A 20,054-nucleotide genomic window follows, 5' to 3' on the forward strand; every position below is an offset into this window, starting at 1 on the left:
TTTAAATCGCACACTTAGTGCCAAACACCATTGATTTCTGATCGTATTCGTCCAAACCAAATATATATACAATCTATGTATAATCAAAACATCAATGCATACTTGCAATATCAAGTTTTACATACGAAATTACCTCGTACTCGGAGTTGTCGACTCGGATTGTTTACTCAATAACCTTCAACTTCCCTCAGTCTAAATTCCAATTCCCCTTTTTTTGATCTAATTAGCCAAGATGGGTGCTGAAACTTAAAGCTCTTCAAACTTGGGTTTTCTTTCCTATTTTCGCTGGATGAACACTAAAAATGATGGATGAAATATGTTTGTTTTATTTTATTTCATCATAATGCACTAATTACCTTTGTACCCTTGTAATAAAACATTAATATTTCATCAACTAATGTCCATTAATGTCATTTAATCAAAACCATGGTCAAATAACCACATAAGGACCTCACAATTATAAAGCCAAATCAAATAGGCACTTTTACATTTTATGCAATTAGGTCCTTTTTATTAAATCAGCATACAAACGATTAAATTTTAATACAAAAATCTCACTCATGCTAATTTGTACATCATAAGCACGAAATATAATATTTAAATATTTTTCTAACACAGATTTGTAGTCCTAAAACCACTGTTCTGACTAGAGTCTAAACCGGACTATTACACTTACGACTGAACCTCAGAACTTTCTTCCATGGAGAAACTTTAAGAAACACGAAGTCCGCCACAAAGTACTCAATATCATGCCTCTTCAGATTTGTATAAGATTTCTGTCTATCAGAAGCTACCTTCAGACTATCCCGAATCAATCTAACTTTATCTTCGGTCTCAAAAACTAACTCAGGGCTCAAAACCCGTCGTTCACCCAACTCAGTCCAACATAGCAGAGTAAGACATTTACGACCATATAAAGCCTCGTAAGTTGCCATCTGAAAGCTAGACTGGAAACTGTTATTGTAGGCAAACTCAGCTAGCAGTAGATAATCCTCCCAACTACCTCGGAAATAAATTATAAACTCTGGAGCATATCCTCCAGTAATTGAATCATCCTCTCATATTGACCATTGGTCTGAGGATGGAACGCAGTGCTGAGGTCCAATCTCGAGCCCAGAACCTCGTGTAATTTTTTTCAGAACCGAGAAGTGAAGCGAGGATCTCTATCAGAAATAATCGAAACAGAAACCCCATGCAGTCTTACTATCTCAGAAATATACAACTTTACTAACTTCTACAAAGAAAAGTCCGTCCGAACCGGAATAAAATGAGCGGACTTGGTCAATCGATCCATGATGACCCAAACAGAATCCTTCTTAATAGGTGTCAATGGCAGCCCACTAACGAAGTCCATCGTTACTCATTCTAATTTCCATAAGGGAATCTTAACGGGTTGGAGCAAACCCAAAGGCAACTGGTGCTTAGCCTTAACTTGTTGACATGTTAGACAACGAGTAACGAAATCCGTAACCTCACGCTTCAAACCCGATCACCAGTATAACTCACAAAGATTGCGATACATCTTATTACCACTAGGATACATAGCATAAGGGTTACAATGTGCCTCCCTCAGAATTGACTACCTCAAATCGCAATCATTCGGCACACAGATCTGACCTCGAAAACACAGGACACCATCATTATTTAGTCCAAAAATTGAAATACTGCCACTCTCAATCTGACGAAACCGCAAACTCAGAGACTCACCTCCCAATTGATTAACTCGAATCTGATCAATCCAAGTTAGCTTAACTTGCAACTCAGCTAATAGGCTTCCATTATCAAACAGACTAAATCGAGTGAACATCACCCTCAAATCAGGCATCGCTCTACGACTTAAAACATCGGCCACCACATTGGCCTTACCAAGATGATACTCTATCGTGCAGTCATAATCTTTGAGCAGTTCAATCCATCATTACTATCTAAGATTCAACTCCTTCTGGGTAAGGAGATACTTGAGGATCTTGTGATCAGTGTAGATAATACATCTTTCACAATACAGATAGTGCCTCCAGATTTTCAACGCAAAAACCACCGCAGCCAACTCGAGATCATGCGTTGGATAGTTTCCTTCATGTGTATTAAGATGACGAGATGCATAAGCCACAACCTTACCATCTTGCATTAATACACATCCTAAATCGACGTGCGATGCATCACTGTACACCACAAACCCTTTTCCAGATTCAGGCTGTATCAGAACAGGACCTTGATTCAGAACAGACTTGAGCTTCTCGAAGCTCAATTGTTGCACATCAGTCCAAAAAAAAGGAACACCTTTACGCAGAAGTTTAGTCAAAGGAGGTGCTATCAGAGAGAACCCCTCAACAAAACGCCGATAATAACCCGTAAGGCCCAAAAAACTGCATATCTCAAAAATGTTCTTAGGCTGTTTCCAATCAAGCACAGCCTTAATCTTTCTAGTATCAACTCAGATCCCCTTAGTAGAAACCACGTGCCCTAGAAAAGTTACCTCCTGCAACTAGAACTTGCACTTACTCAACTTAGCGTAAAGCTATTTTTCATGAAGAATCTGAAGCACAACTGTAAGATGCTCATCATGCTCATCCTCAGTCTTAAAGTAAACCAGAATATCGTCAATGAAGATTACGACGAACTGATCCATATATGGCTGAAAGACTCGATTCATCAGATCTATGAATGCAACTAAAGCATTCGTAAGACCAAAAGGCATAACTAGGAACTCGTAATGCCCATAATGAGTCCTAAATGCAGTCTTATGAACATCTAATTCCTTAACTCTCAACTGGCAATACCTAGAATGAAGATCAATCTTCGAAAACACAAAAGCCCCTCAAAACTGATCAAACAAATTAATCCTCGAAAGTGGATACTTATTTTTCATAGTCAACTTATTCAGTTACCAATAATCAATGCACATACTCATGGTGCCATCATTTTTCTTCACAAACAGAATTAGTGCCCTCCACAGAGACACACTAGAGTAGATGAAATCACAATCCAAAAGCTCTTAAAGTTTAGTCTTAAGCTCTATAAGCTCCTTTGGTGCTATTCGGTAAGGAGCAATGGATACTGGAGTTGTACCGATAGAAGCTCAATTTTAAACTCAACTTCTCGATTAGGAGGTAAACCCTGTAACTCCTCAGGAAAGATATTCAAAAAATCTCTCACTGTTCTGATATTCCCGGCAGAAGAGTCTTTAGAAACAGAAACACTGACATAAGCCAAATATGCCTCACACCCTTTTTGAACCAGTTCACATTGGATAGATAATCTCGACGCTCATCGATCACAACCACCTTCCTATCATTCTTAATCCTCAAAACGATCCTCCTAGTCGCACAATCCAAACTAACTTGGTGCTCCACCAACCAGTCCATACCCAAAATTAAGTCAAACTCTCCAAACGGAAGCTCCATCAAATTTGCAGAAAAGACGACCCAATGCACTTCTAACGAAACATCCCTAAAAAGCTTACTAATCCGAACAGACTACCCAATAGACTCAATACAGTTATCTTACTAGAAGTGCTCTTAACAGAAATTCCCAGATTTTCAGATACAGAACTAGCTACATAGGAGTGTGTAGAACTTATATCTATCAAAACAGTATAAGGTGCATAAAAAATTAAGAACATATTGGTGATAACATCTAGAGCATCTCTATCCTCTCGGTGACGAGTAGTATAAACCAGTGCAGACTGCCTCACCTCAATCTGACTAGCACCTCTGCCCGGTGCTTTCTACCTACAACTCATACCATTACCACCCCTAGCCGGTCCATAGTCCCTAGCTGTTGAATTGCCTTCTGAGGCTGTACAGCCAGTCCCAAAATTTGCATCTGATCTGCCCGCTGTGGACACTCTCGAATCGATGCTCCAAGGACCCACACCTCAGATAAGCCCTAATCCTTCTCCAACACTCGCACGGATAGCGCCTACCACAATTTTCACGTGACTGAATCCCAGTAGGTGCAATAGGAACTCCCACTCTAACAGGCTCATCAGGTCTGGGCTTTTTTCTTAGGTCTTTTAACAGAACTAGAGGGCTCCTAATCCCCCTTGTTCTTACCCCTTTCTCAGTCCCTATTCTGGAGTTCCACGTGCTTAACATCCTCGGTGATCTTCGCTTTCTCAACCAGAACCGCAAACTTCCGCTCCCTCTGAGGAGCAATCAGTACCCTCAAATTATCCCTCAATCTATCCTCAAATCAGACGCACCTCTCATACTCAGAAGTCATGCCTTAAGCGTAGCGGCTCAGCCTCAGAAACTCGAGCTTATACTCGACCACAGATCTATCACCTTGTGTGAGATTCATGAACTCACACCTACGATCATCTACATAGCTCACCACCACATGCTTACTCTAGAAGGTAGTTTTAAAAAAATCTTAATTCAGACAATCCGGCTGAGTACCCTCCTCAACCGTCAACCACCACTTATATGCCTCGTCGTAAAGCAAAGAGACTGCACCCTTCAATTTTCGCTCGAAAGTACAGTTCAAATCATTCATAATCATTTCTATGGCCTCCAACTAATACTCAGCCACAGTAGGGCGACTTCAGTGACACCCTAAATAGCTCAGCACCATTAGACCGCAGTCGCTCAGTTACTGACCTACAGCCCCCAGATCTAGAATGGGGTCCAGCGACCCTCTCCAATATCCTCAGCATAGCTTGGGACAGTGCGTCGTCCCTAGCCGAATAGCTTTGAGACCCAGTCTCAGTAGCAGGTGAAACTGGTATCTCACTCGTATCTAAATTCGACATACTACCCAAAGAGGAAGACTCAGCTCAAGCCCCCTACAACCTCTACCACGACCTCGAATACCACGTCCGCGAGTTCCATGAGCGTTCATGGTAAAATTTGAATTTATCTACATTATAAAGTTTTATGCATCAATTCTAGTATTTATTAACAGATATTTTATGTATAACTTATCAGAAGTTCAGAGATGTTTTTAGAAGTTTCAGTCTCTAACTATTTCAGTACAATTTCAGAAGGTACTATCTACAATGTTTCAGAACAGTTCTATCTAAGTACAGAGATACTTACAGGATCGGCGCCGGAGACTCTGTGTACCACATACTTTCTTAGATTATTCACACTATTCGAAAACAAACCGATTCTTTTGAAACAAGATTTTGGAACCTAAAATTCACAGCCTAAGTTTTACAACCTGGCTCTATTACCACTAAATGTAACACGGTAAACCCGACCTAGACATTATGGCCAAATTTGGCCTAGACGTTATGGCCAAATCCGGAGGTTTCACAAAGAATGGGTTTTGATAACAAAATCTACATGTTAAAACCATTTCAGTTTTTCAACTCTTATTTGCTTTTCTTCATTGTCAAAACGTTTATTCAATTAATCAATTTGCCTTAAAATGTGTTTTATAGCGGAAGTATACAAAAAATGTTATATTTATATAAAGCAGTTCGTATATTTAGAAAACATTTGTTTTAGTAAAAACAATAATTTTTAGATATCAGTCGCAAATTAAGTACTAAAACAAAAATCCAAATGCAAAAGAAAATCAGCCAAAAATTCCAAAGAGTCCAATTATTACAAAAAAATCCAGATATAATCCATAAAATAAAAACCATAAACCTAATCAGTTTATGAACTCGTGGTCACCGAGAGGCTTCGTCGCACTGGTCTGCCTAAGTCTGTGGATTACCTGAACAGAACTGACAGACGGATGTGAGTTTTCGTAAACTTAGGGTATAACCCAGCAGAAATAAACATGTAAACATATAGATACAGAGTTAAGCTCATACCCTTTATAGATACAATACACACAATCAAATATACAAATCAGATATACAGAATCCTACCCCTATCCTCTACACACCAACTCCGACCATCTCATCACACCATGTGGGGTTAAAAACACTCACCCATCCCTACACACCACATCGTACCATTATGAAACATGTCAGATAAAGTGCAACCAAGTTGCTAGAATATAGGCGATGATCACCGTACAGAATACTTCCTCCTCATATACAAATCCCACCCCACAATCATATACAGAAACAGATACAGAATAACATACTAGACATGCTCAACATACTTATGTACAGATATCAGAATAATCAGACATGCATAGTATTATCATACTCAGAACAAAATATCAGACTATCAGATCTATAATTTTATGGTTTGATTAACCCTTACCGACCCTACGGTAGGCCCACAGCTAATTGGAACGACTCGTACAACCCTAGGGGAAATTTCAGAAATATGGGTCCACATACCCGTGTAGGTCCACACGCCCGTATGAACCATATGCTCATATGGCCCACACACTTAACTTAGCCTAGCCCGTGTGGCTCACATGGCTATACTACAACTACTACACGGTCATGTCTTTTGCACTGTCATGCATTTGTCGACCACACGGCCGTGTCTCGCATACGGCCAACCACACGGGTGACTACACTCCCTTGTGGCGTCGACAGAATAGTTTTTTGGCTTTTGCTGAAACTTATTTTTCTATGTTTTGGGTACACACCTGTTACGGTTTTGATGCAAAATCACTCTCAATGCCTTAAAACCTAAGAAAGAAGCACCCAAATGTCGATTTAGGAATCAATTTACGAACCGGTACAAAACCCAAAACAACGCTTGTAACACCCCACACCCGTATCCTACGCTAGGATAGAATACGACGTGTTACCTAACTCCGTCACATACATTCACACGTTTCTTAGTCATCAAGATTTGGTCAAATTTAAAACTTTTCCACTCTAAATCGAAAACTCCATAATAAAGGCCTATTAAGCTCTAAACGTTTATTTAAAACCATTCGGGAATGATTCGGGTCTTACCACGAACCATGAAAAATATTACTAGCCACAGGGGCACACGCCTATGTAGGAGGGGCAACACGCCTGTGTGACCAATTCAACATGGTCGTGCTATTGTCCCGTGTGGCTCACATGGCCTAAGTAATACAGGGACACGCCTGTGTCCCTACCCGTGTGGAATTAATTCTAAATTCACACCTACAAGGGTTTGCACACAGCCTGGCATACGCCCGTGTCCCTGGCCTGTGTCTTTCACACGGCCATGACACGCCCGTGTCCTAGTCCGTGTGTAAAAACCTGGACATTCTATTTCTGACGTCAACAATTCTTAAGGGTCACACGGCCAAGGCACACACCCGTGTGCTAGGCCGTGCCCTTCACACGGCTAAGACACACGGCCATGTCTCTGTCCATATGTTTATTATCATGCATACTGACTTGCAAGTTTTACTTGCAGGGGACACACGGCCAGATCACACACCCATGTGTCATACACGGCCTAAACACACGCCTGTGCACCTACCCGTGTGGACAAAATGAGGCTATTTACGAAGCCTCCTTGCCACCTTTACATACGTAACCTACATAAAATCACTCTATGCCAATACATGAATACATCACATAGCCAAAATAGCCACAATGGACAACATTTCATTTGTGCAATTTACTCATCCATGAAAATATCATCTTCAATTTAGAAATATCAAAATGAGTATTGACCATTATCCATGGCCTAATACAAAATAAAGGAATTTATCCCAAGCCAACACATTTGGCTATTTCTCAATGACACAAAACAATAAATTCTAGCGCTATACATGTCATACACAAAAATAAGAAATCTAACTATACCGAGTACTTCGAATGATAGTGTGATCGTGGCCTCTGATGTCTGTTGATCCTCGAGCTATTTAGGTGACACTATAAGAAAATAGAGAAGAGAGAGAGTAAGCATAAAGCTTAGTAAGAAGCATGCAAATACATAGCAACAACTATACCATTCATCAATATGCTCTTAATATAAAATAGTTATAAGCACAACTTACTCATCACATCCCACTACACATCATATAATAAATTTTGAACTCACATCTCATACATACCGAATAGGTACCTATACCACTCACAACACGGTTATACTTTTCTCTAAATTTTAAACCATAGCTCTCACCGTTGAACCATTCAGAACATTACCAGATATTCAATAAACCTCAACATAGGATAGGATGTCGATGCCATGTCCCGGATACGGTCTTACTCTACCTTAACTAGTAGCTGATGCATGTCCCAAACATGTCTTACACTGGCTTACATCTTGAGGCTGATGCATGTCCCAGACATGTCTTACACTAACTCTCATCTCACTACCAATGCCATGTCCCTGACATGTTCTTACACTAGCTCTTGTAATGTGGCCAATGCATGTCCCAGACATGTCTTACACTAGCTCACAATAGTCATACATCATGGTATGAATATCTAATTTATTTTCCATGGTTCAAACGGTAATTCTGCTATCTTAACTATCATCATGCCTTCTCATTTCCACATCAAGTAATTCATGCTAAATTAACTTATCGCATATAATGAAAATTAGTTGTAATATTTGCATAGAACTTACCTCGGTTACAAAATATGGTGTTCAGATGATTTAATTAATTTGCTTCGCCTTCCCCCGGTCTAAGTTCAGATTTGGTATTTCTTGATCTATAATAAAAAAATTGACAAATTTAATCACTTTATCGATCTAGGCACCCAATAATCTATACTTGGGCAAAATGATCATTTTACCCCTAAATTTTTACAAAATAACCATTTTACCCCTAGGTCTGAAAATCGATTTTTATCGAATTTCCTCCTATCAAAAGCCTATCTGAACCATTTTTACTCTTATAGCAATCCAAAATTTCCACTATCTCTCACATTTATCATCAAACTTTCAACTTATGCAAAACAATCCCCACTAGGGTTTTCATAAGAAATCCCTTCACAAAAGTTGTTTATTACACATCTATTACTCATATTCTTCCATAAAATTTCAGAAAAATACACATATAATTTCATAGAAAAACCCTAAACTCTCAACCATTTTGCAAAATAGTCCCCTTAATAGGAAGCTTATGCTTCAAGGGGTCCAAAAATGTAAAAATCATCAACAAAAAGTATGTAAATCACTTACTTACAAGAGGAATAAGTTTTTGAATTTTTTGAAGCTCAAAACCCCTAACAGCGGCTGAAATATCGGTTGGATAAGGAAGAATGAAAGAAAGAAAAGATGATACCTAGACTTAGGCATTATTTTATTACACATTATGTCATCCATTTACCTAATGTTGACTTTTCTACATTTTTTTGTCTCCCATGGCTGGCCAAGCTAAGATCTAAGGGTCTTTTGCCCTTTAAAGACCCCCAAATTGAGGTTCATAACAATTTAACACCCTTAGCTATCAATTTGAGACTTTGCACTTTATGCGATTTAGTCATTTTTCGCAATTGGGCTCATAAACGTCAAAATTAACTCACCAAAATTTTCACACACTACTAATAACATGCTATGACTCCAAAATAATAATAAAATAATTTTTTTAACTTCGTATTTGTGGTCCCAAGACCACTACTCCGACTAGCCCTAAAATCGGGCTGTTACAACGCTCAAGACTTATCGGCGACAAAAACCACTGCTAATACCGTTCAAGCAAATGGTGTGAAATTCATTGTTCACACCCTTCTCCTACACCAAAATAATCGCAGAAAAATCAAATTCCACGATTACACCAACAGAAACTAACGCATAAACATAACTATCTCAAAAACACAACGAAACCCTTACCTATTCAACAACACGGAGGAAACGAAACGTCAACATATCACTGTTTGAAAGGAAAATTTTGATAGAAGTCAGAAAAATAAGCTGAAAGTTGGAAGTGGAAAATAGAGAGAAAAACAACGCCACAGGGGAAAAAAATTTGGGAAATAGAAAAAAAACTGTTAGCATATCCCTAATTTCTCTCTACTAACCCACTAACAAACAACTTACTCAGAATCCCAACTCCACAAAAACTCTATCGGTTAACAGAGCAAAAATATAACACCCTCGATAACACTTACCACTCAAACCAACAGGTTCATTTTAATATGAATTAACAAACAGTTTTATAAAAGCTCACCCCACAAGGATAAGGCTTGGATCATAAATAATAAAATTGACAAAGATGAGACTTGAACCCAAGACCTCACACACATATCCAAAACACTTAACCACTGAAGCAGATACACAATTATGTCAAATATTTACAGAAACATAAATAAATTATTCAGAGCGTTACAATTATAATATTATAATATACATTTTTCATATTAATGATGTGTAACCTTAAACCTTAAACATGAAAGTAACTCTATGGTAGAATATAATATATATATATACATACATATAATTAGCATGAGTTAAATAATTAAGTTATTTCAAATTGTTATGGAACTTTGAATTTATTTGGAATTATGTTTAATTTGTTTGAATTGTTATTTAACTACTTTTGTTAATTTACATTTATTTGTTGTTGATTATGAATAAATTTATCTAAAATTAAATTTTTGTTTGATTGTTTATTATTTTGCGGATTTAGATTTGAATTTTTACGAATTCAATTATTCAATATATGATTGAAAATGTCACATTTAGTTTTTTTTTTTGTAAATTGTTATGGAACCTTTAATTTGTTCAGAAAGATTATGTTTAAGTTATTAGATATATTTAAATTATTTTGAAATTGTTATACGTAATTTGTTTGGATTGTTATTTAACTATTTTTGTTAATTATAAATAAATTTTATTTAAAATTATTTTTTATTTTTAATTTTATATTATTTTGTGGATTTAAATATTCAACATAGGATTGAAAATGTTAAATTTAGCTCTTTTACGGATTCAGATATCTGACGAATAATAATACTCAATTCAGACTTAGATAATAAAACTTGGATAAATTTATATCTTTGCTATCTTACAGCTTCAATAACATTGGATTTGTCTTGAAACTCTATTTGGCAGTGAGAATTTACTTTTTTTTCACTAGATGCTATAGTATCACTTTATGTGGTTTTCGTTTTATCCTTTATCTTTTATATTAAGTTTAATATTTTTAATTATCAATCTTTTAATTCTTTAACAAATACAAAAGAATTAATCACCGCTACGAATATAGGCGAAAAAGAAATGTCTACCCCTCTATTTAGTTTCTACTCATGTATTCTTCCTAGTGGAGGAAATTCATGCATTAAGCGCACAGTTGGAAGCTGCGAAATATGATGCGGTCTAATCGTACCTCTTCTTTTATCTATTTGGTTAAAAATTTGCCATAGGCCCCTGTATTATTTATAAATTTAAATTTTATATTTTATATTTTTGTTTTTAAAAAATTAAATTTTTTATTTTTTAGATTTTAAAATTTTGGTTCAATTATTAACACTATTAAATTCATTAGTGTGACATTAAAAAAAAAAGAAACTCACTTATATAGCAATGTAACTATAGAATGACGTTGTTATGAACTTGAATTTAACAAAATAACTTTAATAGTGTTAATAATTAGACTTGAGTTTTAAAATTTGAAAAGTAAAGGGGCTAAATTCCTAAAATTAAAAGTATAGAGATTAAATTTTATATTTGTGAATAATATAGGGACTTATGACATATTTTAACCTATTTATTTTTATATATTTGTGTAATATGTACATATGTTATTTTTTGTATGTATTTATATATTTTTTATAATTTTCTATTTATTCTTTTAGAATTTTCAATTTCATTTAAAAGAATTTTGAATTTTTTAAAATAATTTTTATATAGAATTAACGTCAAATTAATAAAAATATATAAAAATTAGGAGTAAATTAATTATTATACCAATTAAAAGATTGTTTACATATAGTCACGTTAGTCACTCGATCAGGTGATATAAAAACAATTTTGAAAATATTGATGATCAAATTCTAACTTTTTATATTATTTAGTGACTAAAACAAAAGTTTACCTATAATTAACTGACTATTGGTATGATTTATCCAAAAACTTTAAAAATTCGACCAGACCAAATGCGCCTTCAAAATTGTGCATTCGAATCAGATTGGCGCTAAAAAAGTCATCTTATCGGACGGTCATCGTCGTCCCCGTTCTGCCGGCCAGCACTTTTCCAAAATTCCCAAGAATTAAAAGTAAAAAAATAAATTTCTATAAAAGAACAATTATCTTTTTCTCAAATATGATTCATTCAAACAAATCAAAATAAATAAATAAAAAAAGCAATTAAAAGAAAGAAAGAAAAAAGGCCACAAAAATCAAATACCAGACTCCTTGCTACTTCCAACGGAAAGTTCCTCACGCGCTGCCTGTTTTTTCCTCCAACGTTCTAAAACAATGGAAAAATCCAAAACGGAAACAGAATGGAAGTCCAGTTCAATGCAATCTCCGAGCGGAGAAAAGAACATGAAAGATTCGGATCCTGTATTGGATGAGGACGACTTTGTTATTGCGCCAACATCGGAGCCAGAGACAAAGGAAATGCGGGAGACTCAGATTCCAAAACAGATTCAAACCGAGCAATCACCGAGCCGGAGGAAATCGGTTCATTGGAGCCCTGAATTGGTTAGCAATTCTCCTCCAGCCGATCACGGTTCCCCCAAGCCCACTCCTAACCGATCCAATCCTTACATTACTCACACTCCTGCTGCCGAATCTTCTTCGAATTCCTTCAAAGGCAAGCCATCACACATTGATTTCATTTTTATTATATTTTAATTTGAAAATTTCTTCTTATTATTATTATTACTTTTTGAAATTGAAAACAGAGAAAATGGATATAGTGAAGGATGTCTTAGGGAGATGGGGGAAGAAAGTGGAAGAAGCGACGAGGAAAGCTGAGGATCTGGCCGAGAACACGTGGCAGCACTGTATGTTTTATTTTCCCTTTTTTTTTCCTTATAAAGTTTCAATTCTTTTTTTATATTATTAAAATTTAAATTTTTGATACTTTTCCTATAGGCTAGATTTGTATTTAGATTGAATTCAAATCCAATTGAGAGTCTTCCTAGGGTTAGTGTTCGGTTATTTGATTTGCTTCAGTTTGTGATGAAATTAAATAAAACAATTAAATTAAATATTTGATTTAGTTATTGAAAATTGAAATCTATGATATTGAGTTACGAGTTAAAAATTTTGAATCTGGTTATGTCTCGGACACACCATTGTTTTTGTTTGCAGAGATGATGTTTTCTGATGTTGCTCACACTTGTCTTTTTCCTACAAGAATTCTTGCATATCGGGGCATAGGTATGTGGCCATAGGTATATTGGACATGACCTCTAAATACATGGAAAAACATAAAAAGAAATGGACATATATGCGTCAGACACACAGACCCCTTTCCAACACTAGCACTCTAGTCCGAGTAAACATAAATGCTTTCTATTGCTTATGTGTTCTTAATGTAATGTAGGATACATAGGAAGCAGTTTCTTTCATTTTGGAAATAATTGGACAATTTTAGAGTTTCAAAAATTGTGATTTGTGATAAGGGAAAGGCAGAGGAGGTCATAAAATAAAACTTCATTCTTTATCTTCCTTCCCTCTGTGTAACATGTTTTTAGCATTTTTAGGAAATGCAGCATTAAATTTAGGGAAAGATGGTTTAACATTTGTGTTGTAGCCATGAACTTGGAACTGAATAGAGCAGAATTGATGATTGGGCTTATGTTATCCAAAATAAGATGTTATGATGCTGGGGTTCCTCAAATTCTATTTTTAGATTTTATGAACCGTGCTTGAAGGAGGAGGTATGTCCATGCATTTTATCAAACAAATGACTCCGGTCAATTTAGGGGTGAGAAAACTGGTTAAGGTGCTTCCGGTGCTGCTAAACCTTAATGGTGCATTAGTCTTATAATTGACTCCGTAAGAGTGGGGAATTTCAAAACCTTAGTTTTTGAGAGATTTTTATATTAGTGCTTCTATATGCTGCAAATTTCCAAGTAAGAGCTTTGTGGTCTCTTTTTCTCAAATTGTTAACATGGTTAAAGTATCCAGAGATTGCATAGTTAGATGATTTCCCTATGTCACTTTTAGTACTTCCGATGTCTCAAATTCCCAATGCATAGTAAGAGCGTTCTAGACTCTTTGCTCATATTGATAACATGGTTATAGTATCCAGAGATTGCATAGTCAGATGCCTTTCATAAGTCCCAATGTCTAGTAAGAGCCTTTGCAGTATGTTTTGTCAGTTTAATACGATCTCCTTCCCATATTAGACCTTGAATTAGAAGTTAGATGTTCCTTTATTCTACATTTTGTTTGTAGCTCATTTTAGCTTATAGGAATATAGGCCAGATTTTTACTACTATTACCAGTCATTTTAAGTTTAATATTTTGGTTTTCTTGAGCTTTGTTATGCTCAAAATTTACCCATATGAGATGTAAATAAGACGCATGATATCTTATTGTTTCTGTCTAACAAGTAGATTCTTATTATTGAAACCATATTTGCTATTTTGATCATTGAGATGTCTGATATAGATTTTATGACAACTCTTGCACTACAGATGTAGCCCTGAATATCACTCTAGTCATCTGAGGACTTGTATCTATCTGTTTTCTTTAACATTGTTTCTTTGCTTCCTTTTCCCATTAAGTCTTTGCTTGGTAGAGTGGAAACAAAATTGGAAGAATGTAAAATTAAAGGGATAGAAAACTAGAAGGATGGAAAACATAATTTTTCTTTCCATAGGGATGCTTGGTAGGAGAGATGGAAAAATGAAAAGAAAATTACTTTTCCTTTCCATCCGTTGCTTGGTAGATGTGAAAAATGGAAGGAAAGAGAATAATACATTTGAAAATTGCATAATTTTGAACTAACATGCACATCTCTCTTTTCTCTCCTCTCATGTTCCAATTTGGAAGGATTAATTTTTTTGCATTAGTATGAAAATGATCATCTCTCCTATTTTCTTTCCTCTCACTTTTCTTTCCAACCAAGCACATTCAAATTTATTTTCTTCCCACTTTCCTTTTTCTTCCTCTCATCCCTCCACTTTTTCATCCAAACAAGCACACCTTAAATTCTTCCTCCTTCAATATACTTTGTTTGGGTACTGTAATGTATGTGTGCATCACCTCATTTGTGCATTCTGTGGTACATTACCTTGCTTATTTTTTATTACATTACCTCAACATAGTAATACGTTAAATAACCATAATTGTAATGATCTATGTATCGTTGGTCATATTCTGGACTTTTTTTTTTTTGTTGATCTTCTTGTTTGGTGGCATTCTTTACAATCGAAAACATTGCTTTTCTTAAGGATGCTTTTGTGCGTCAGTATTATAAAAGTGAGAAATATGGAAAATATTATATTTTAATTAGAATAATATGTTTATACGCAAAAAAAAAAGAACAATATGATTCTTTTTTACATGAACCTGGCTCCTCCCTTGTGCTTCTCAGCAGTTTCAACCTTCGCATAAATAAAGTTACTGAAATGTTTTTTTCTCTCTTTTCTTAAATCAGTGAAAACAAACTCAAGCTTTACTGATGCTGCCATGGGTAGAATTGCTCAGGGAACAAAGGTTTTAGCAGAAGGTGGTTATGAGAGGGTTTTTAGGCAAACATTTGAAACCGTTCCCAAAGAACAACTTCTAAATTCATTTGCTTGCTACTTGTCCACATCAGCTGGTCCTGTCATGGGAGTTTTATATGTTTCAACTGCAAAGCTGGCATATTGTAGTGATAATCCTCTTTCCTATAAAAATGGTAACCAGACTGACTGGAACTTCTATAAGGTATATTTGCATTATCCTTACACTATGTTACTCAAACTTGGCTGTAAGAGTTAGGCACAAGTATGTGTCTGACATAGGTGTGGCCAGATTTTCTAAGTGTTTCTATGTATTTGGAGGGATTTTGGAAGTCATATCCCTATACCATGTATCATACATAGATACTTGAAGAAATATGAAGAGATGGCAACTTAGTCCTTACATGCTTGCAATAGAAAAGATTGATAGTAGTGAGCTCCTAATTCTACTCTGTTCCATATGTATAATGTGTTGCTCCAACTCATTATTTTTCTTAAATTATCTATGTCCGGTACTTGTGTTTTACACATATCTGAATATGAGTAACGGGGATTTGATTCTCCCAAGATCCTCTAATTACTTGGAAAAACCTTCATTTCAGAGGCTTACTCGGGTCCAAGTTCAGTTGTGGTTTGTGGTATCAGGAACTTACTAAGTTATGATTCTTGACATTCTTCTGTCTACTTAAACAGGTAGTTATCCCATTTCATCAACTTAGAGCAATTAACCCTTCTTCAAGCAAAATAAATCCTGCTGAAAAGTACATCCAGGTTATCTGTGTTGATAGTCATGAATTTTGGTTCATGGGCTTCTTAAACTACAATGGCGCCGTTACATGCCTACAGGAAGCATCACAACTCCATGGCACACTGTCTATGTGATACCATTCCTGATGGCATAAACTTCCATCAGTTTTATGATGTTTTATTCAACCATTCACTCCGTGCTATTTGTAAGCATTTGATAATTGCATGATCCATAGGGAAGCTCTTCGATTCAGGTAACTTACTATCATACCGCATGTTTCCATGAGACAAGTTATTGCTTATCTATTCATTCTCCTATCGATTTTCCGATTACTAGTCTGAGTTGTTTAGCCATTGTTTTTTGCTGCTTGCAACAACTTCATCAAATGGAATTTGATTAACAGGGTCAAGACCTAGATCTGATGTAATACCGATGAATGGGTTAGTTTCCAATGTAGGTGAGTATGAGTAAGGTTGTAATTGAGCTGACTCCATACAGCTTGAGGTATGTATTATTTTTTCTGTGACAGCTCATTTGAGTACCTGTGTATAAAATAAGGTAGTCAACAATATGAGGCGTTAATGTTTTTAATTGAATTGTTGGATTCAATTCGAATTTGTAGGTATTGCAATTAAATTTGAGAAATACGTTCAACAATACTAATCCAAGTTTTTTATGTTATATTTATTCTCTTAAACTCTATGTTTTTTTAACAATCAGTCAATTAGTTTAAAATCGAAGAATTAACTCCTTAAAATTGTTTCTTAATGTTCTTAAAATAGATAACCATGATATTAGGCGGTTTTACTGTGTGCTCGAAAAAATAAAATACTAAAATATTTAACTTATATCAATATCAAAATATGTAACAAAAATATTAAAAATGTTGGAGGAGGTCTTGGATTCTTTAACACTAAGGTTTGAATTTCAGTATGGGTAAAAAAATTTAATTTACCCAAAGTTACTTCATTTGTTTCAATTAACCTCATTTGTTTAATGAAAAAAGAATTTGATTTTCATATTTGACTTTAAAATTTTATTTAGGTTAAAAGTTCGAATTTTAATTATTATTTAATACTAATTGAAATTAAAATTATATATTTGATTCACTTGCAATTAACAATCTAAAAAGAAATTATTAAGGTAACTTAAATTGCTTGAGTTTGATTACATTGGCGTATTTTTGCTTTTGAACTTTCAATTTCAATTTTTTTTTATTTAATTATCAACATTATTAGCATTTGATATTTTGATCACTATTTTGATAAAAATCGTTAATGAAATATTGACGTGAAATTTTTATTTTTTTTGCATAATAATAAATTTAATTCTTTAATATTTACTAATTGTTTGATTTTAATTTTTAAAAAAATAATAAATTTAACTCTCAAATTTATATATTTTTATTAATTTAACCTTGATTTAAAAAATAATAGTGAACAGTGATTGAACAAGATAAAGTAAGTTGAGATTGTGGCTTAACCAAAATTTAAAGAATCTCCACACCGAGATAAACTTCACATATCATCTCAATGTCAGTAAAAGACATTAACCAACAAAAGCTTAAGTGCTTAACATAAACATCTCAATGCCATAATTCACCTGTACAACAAAATCATAAAAGATTATGCCTCGAATAAAAAAAATATAAAGAAAATTTAAAGCAACTTATAAATTAAAACAACTTATAATTGGGAAATTTTTAAACAACTTATAAATTAAAACAATGAACCCTTTTATTTGATTACAAAACTTCAATAATTTACAAATTACAAATAAAATGTGCAAATCTGACTTCTACTATTACATTACATGATTCAATTTAGATTAAGCCTCGAATAAAAAAATATTTAAAAAATATTCCATAGAACAAAAAACATCAACAAAATAAATGACATCAACGATTTTTTTTTTTTTGCAATAATACCCACATAAATATTAAGTTGATGAATGAAGCTGGAGAAATTTTTGTACTTGAAATTCCGAAGAAGGAGCCTCGAAAACTCAATCGGATCCGTCCAACCCCAAGAGATAATCAAATCCAACCAATGTTTTTAGGATTGCACAAGTGATTGGATGGATGAGATAATCAATTTGACTGGTCAAACCAAATTATATGTTTAAAAAAATAAAAAAATATATTTAAAAAAGACATGGTTAAAATGATTGAATCGCTGATTTAATTATTTTTTTATTCAGTTAAATCGGTTTATATTAATTTTTAATTTAACTAATTTAATACTATTCTTTAAATTGATACTTTAATTAATTTTTTATCCGATCGGTTTAATCCAATTTAAATACTCTTACGAATTTTAAAGACTAGTTATCTATCAAGTTGAACGTTTTTATATAATGAAAAAAAAAAAGTAAGGTTGAATTGTTATTAAGAATTTTCAAAAGTTGTGATACGTCGATACTCGATATATTTGGTTCCGATTAGTGGCGATAAAAATGTTTTAATCCCATCACTCTAGTTTCTTTTAACATTTTTAACAAGTTTTAAATGAAAATTTGGCCCCAAATTATAGTGGTTTTCCTATATAGGTACCTAAACTTTTTTTTAATCAAAAGTGGTACCTAAACTTTGGTTTCATTTCACATTTTGGTCTAACTGTTAACTATCGTTAAAAATTTTTTCTTAACCAATAATATTGTGAGACATCATTTTTAATTAAATAAAAAATAAATTTAATAGTTAAGAGAATTTTTTTAACGATAATAAATAGTTGGACTAAAAAATGCAACGGAATTATAGTTTAGGTACCAATCTTGACCCAAAAAAAAGTTTAGGTACCTATATGTAGGGCTGAGCAAAGAAACTGAGAAAATCGAAAAGCTGATTCAAACCCATGTGTTCGGTTCAAGTTTTGTATTGTTTAGTTCGGTTTCAAGTCATATAAAAAGAATGAAAAAAAAATCTATGTTTAAAGAAATAGTCCTAATAGAATAACAATTGACTACTTCAATCTAATTCATTATTATTATTATTATTATTATTATTAGATATCATATAAAAAGATAAAGTTATGGGAATATTTCATAAAAATTTTTTTTAAAAAAAGGTGTAATTTTATATTAGAGTAAGTAAAATATTCCTTAAATATAATAATTTTAATTTTAATATTAGAAAAATAGTTTATTAAAATTTATAATCTTTTATCTATAAAAGAAATAAATTTTCATAATTATACTTGTTTGATAATTATAAATTTAATCAATTATATGATGTATTGTAATCACTCAATTATAAGTAATTAAACTAATAAAAAATAGAGAGAAAAATATTAGGAATGGTGATGATTTGTGTATTAACTTTTTTTTAACAACTTTGAATGATTTATCAATTTAATAATTTAACTTAAAAAATATTTTAAATAGTTTTATTGATGATTATGATATTAATCTAATTATTTAATTCACTTTATGAATGTAGAAGATGTATTATGATTATTGTGAAAAATCAAGAATTACTATTTTTTAAGCCCAAAACAAGAGAATATTGTTTTTCTTTTACAAAGTCCAAATTTAGTAAAAAGCCGTCAAACTGTAATTATGGTTTTAGATATTTTTATTTTTATTCTATGTGATTTTAGTTTCAAAAATTTAATCAAACCCAAATTTAAGGATTAATTTTTCATTTAAGCTTGCTTTATTGAAAAATTAATGTGAAAAAATAGTGGAAGATGGAGTTCCCAAGGATTTAAGCTGCCCCCAAAAAATCTTGTGAGGGGGAGGTTTAGGCTCAAGTTAATTTGATTTCTTGTAAATTTGATTCATGCACAACTCTTATAAAGCTGGCCAAATTCACTTAATATTTTCTTTCCTCCTTTTTAAGTTTCTTAGGAATAAAGAGTTATATTTCTTATTCCACTTTTTTAA

General features: G+C 33.7%; 1 protein-coding gene across 2 annotated transcripts; it reads left to right on the forward strand.

The window, feature by feature from the left end:
* The first annotated feature begins 12,067 nt into the window (after positions 1 to 12,067).
* LOC107897511 (GLABRA2 expression modulator) lies at positions 12,068 to 16,853 on the forward strand. Of its 2 annotated transcripts, XR_001684168.2 has the most exons (5): positions 12,068 to 12,555; positions 12,647 to 12,748; positions 15,358 to 15,629; positions 16,118 to 16,425; positions 16,576 to 16,853. XR_001684168.2 is itself a non-coding variant. In XM_016822994.2 (4 exons), the coding sequence occupies exons 1-4, from the start codon at positions 12,216 to 12,218 to the stop codon at positions 16,304 to 16,306; spliced, it is 903 nt and encodes a 300-aa protein (XP_016678483.1). In that variant the 5' UTR covers positions 12,068 to 12,215; the 3' UTR covers positions 16,307 to 16,853. The 2 variants fall into 2 exon arrangements, 1 of the variants encoding a protein (XP_016678483.1); XM_016822994.2 differs by having other exon boundaries at positions 16,118 to 16,853.
* Positions 16,854 to 20,054: the final 3,201 nt, after the last annotated feature.

The sequence above is a fragment of the Gossypium hirsutum genome, chromosome A10, assembly GCF_007990345.1.
Source record: "Gossypium hirsutum isolate 1008001.06 chromosome A10, Gossypium_hirsutum_v2.1, whole genome shotgun sequence".
NCBI classification, from domain to species: Eukaryota; Viridiplantae; Streptophyta; class Magnoliopsida; order Malvales; family Malvaceae; genus Gossypium; species Gossypium hirsutum.

Excerpts from the sequence above, each read along its gene's own strand:
- LOC107897511 (XM_016822994.2), top strand. The coding sequence starts at position 12,216 with ATGGAAAAATCCAAAACGGAAACAGAATGGAAGTCCAGTTCAATGCAA. Across the intron at positions 12,749-15,357 it reads CGAGAACACGTGGCAGCACT|TGAAAACAAACTCAAGCTTT; the intron begins GTATGTTTTATT and ends TTCTTAAATCAG. Across the intron at positions 15,630-16,117 it reads CTGACTGGAACTTCTATAAG|GTAGTTATCCCATTTCATCA; the intron begins GTATATTTGCAT and ends CTACTTAAACAG.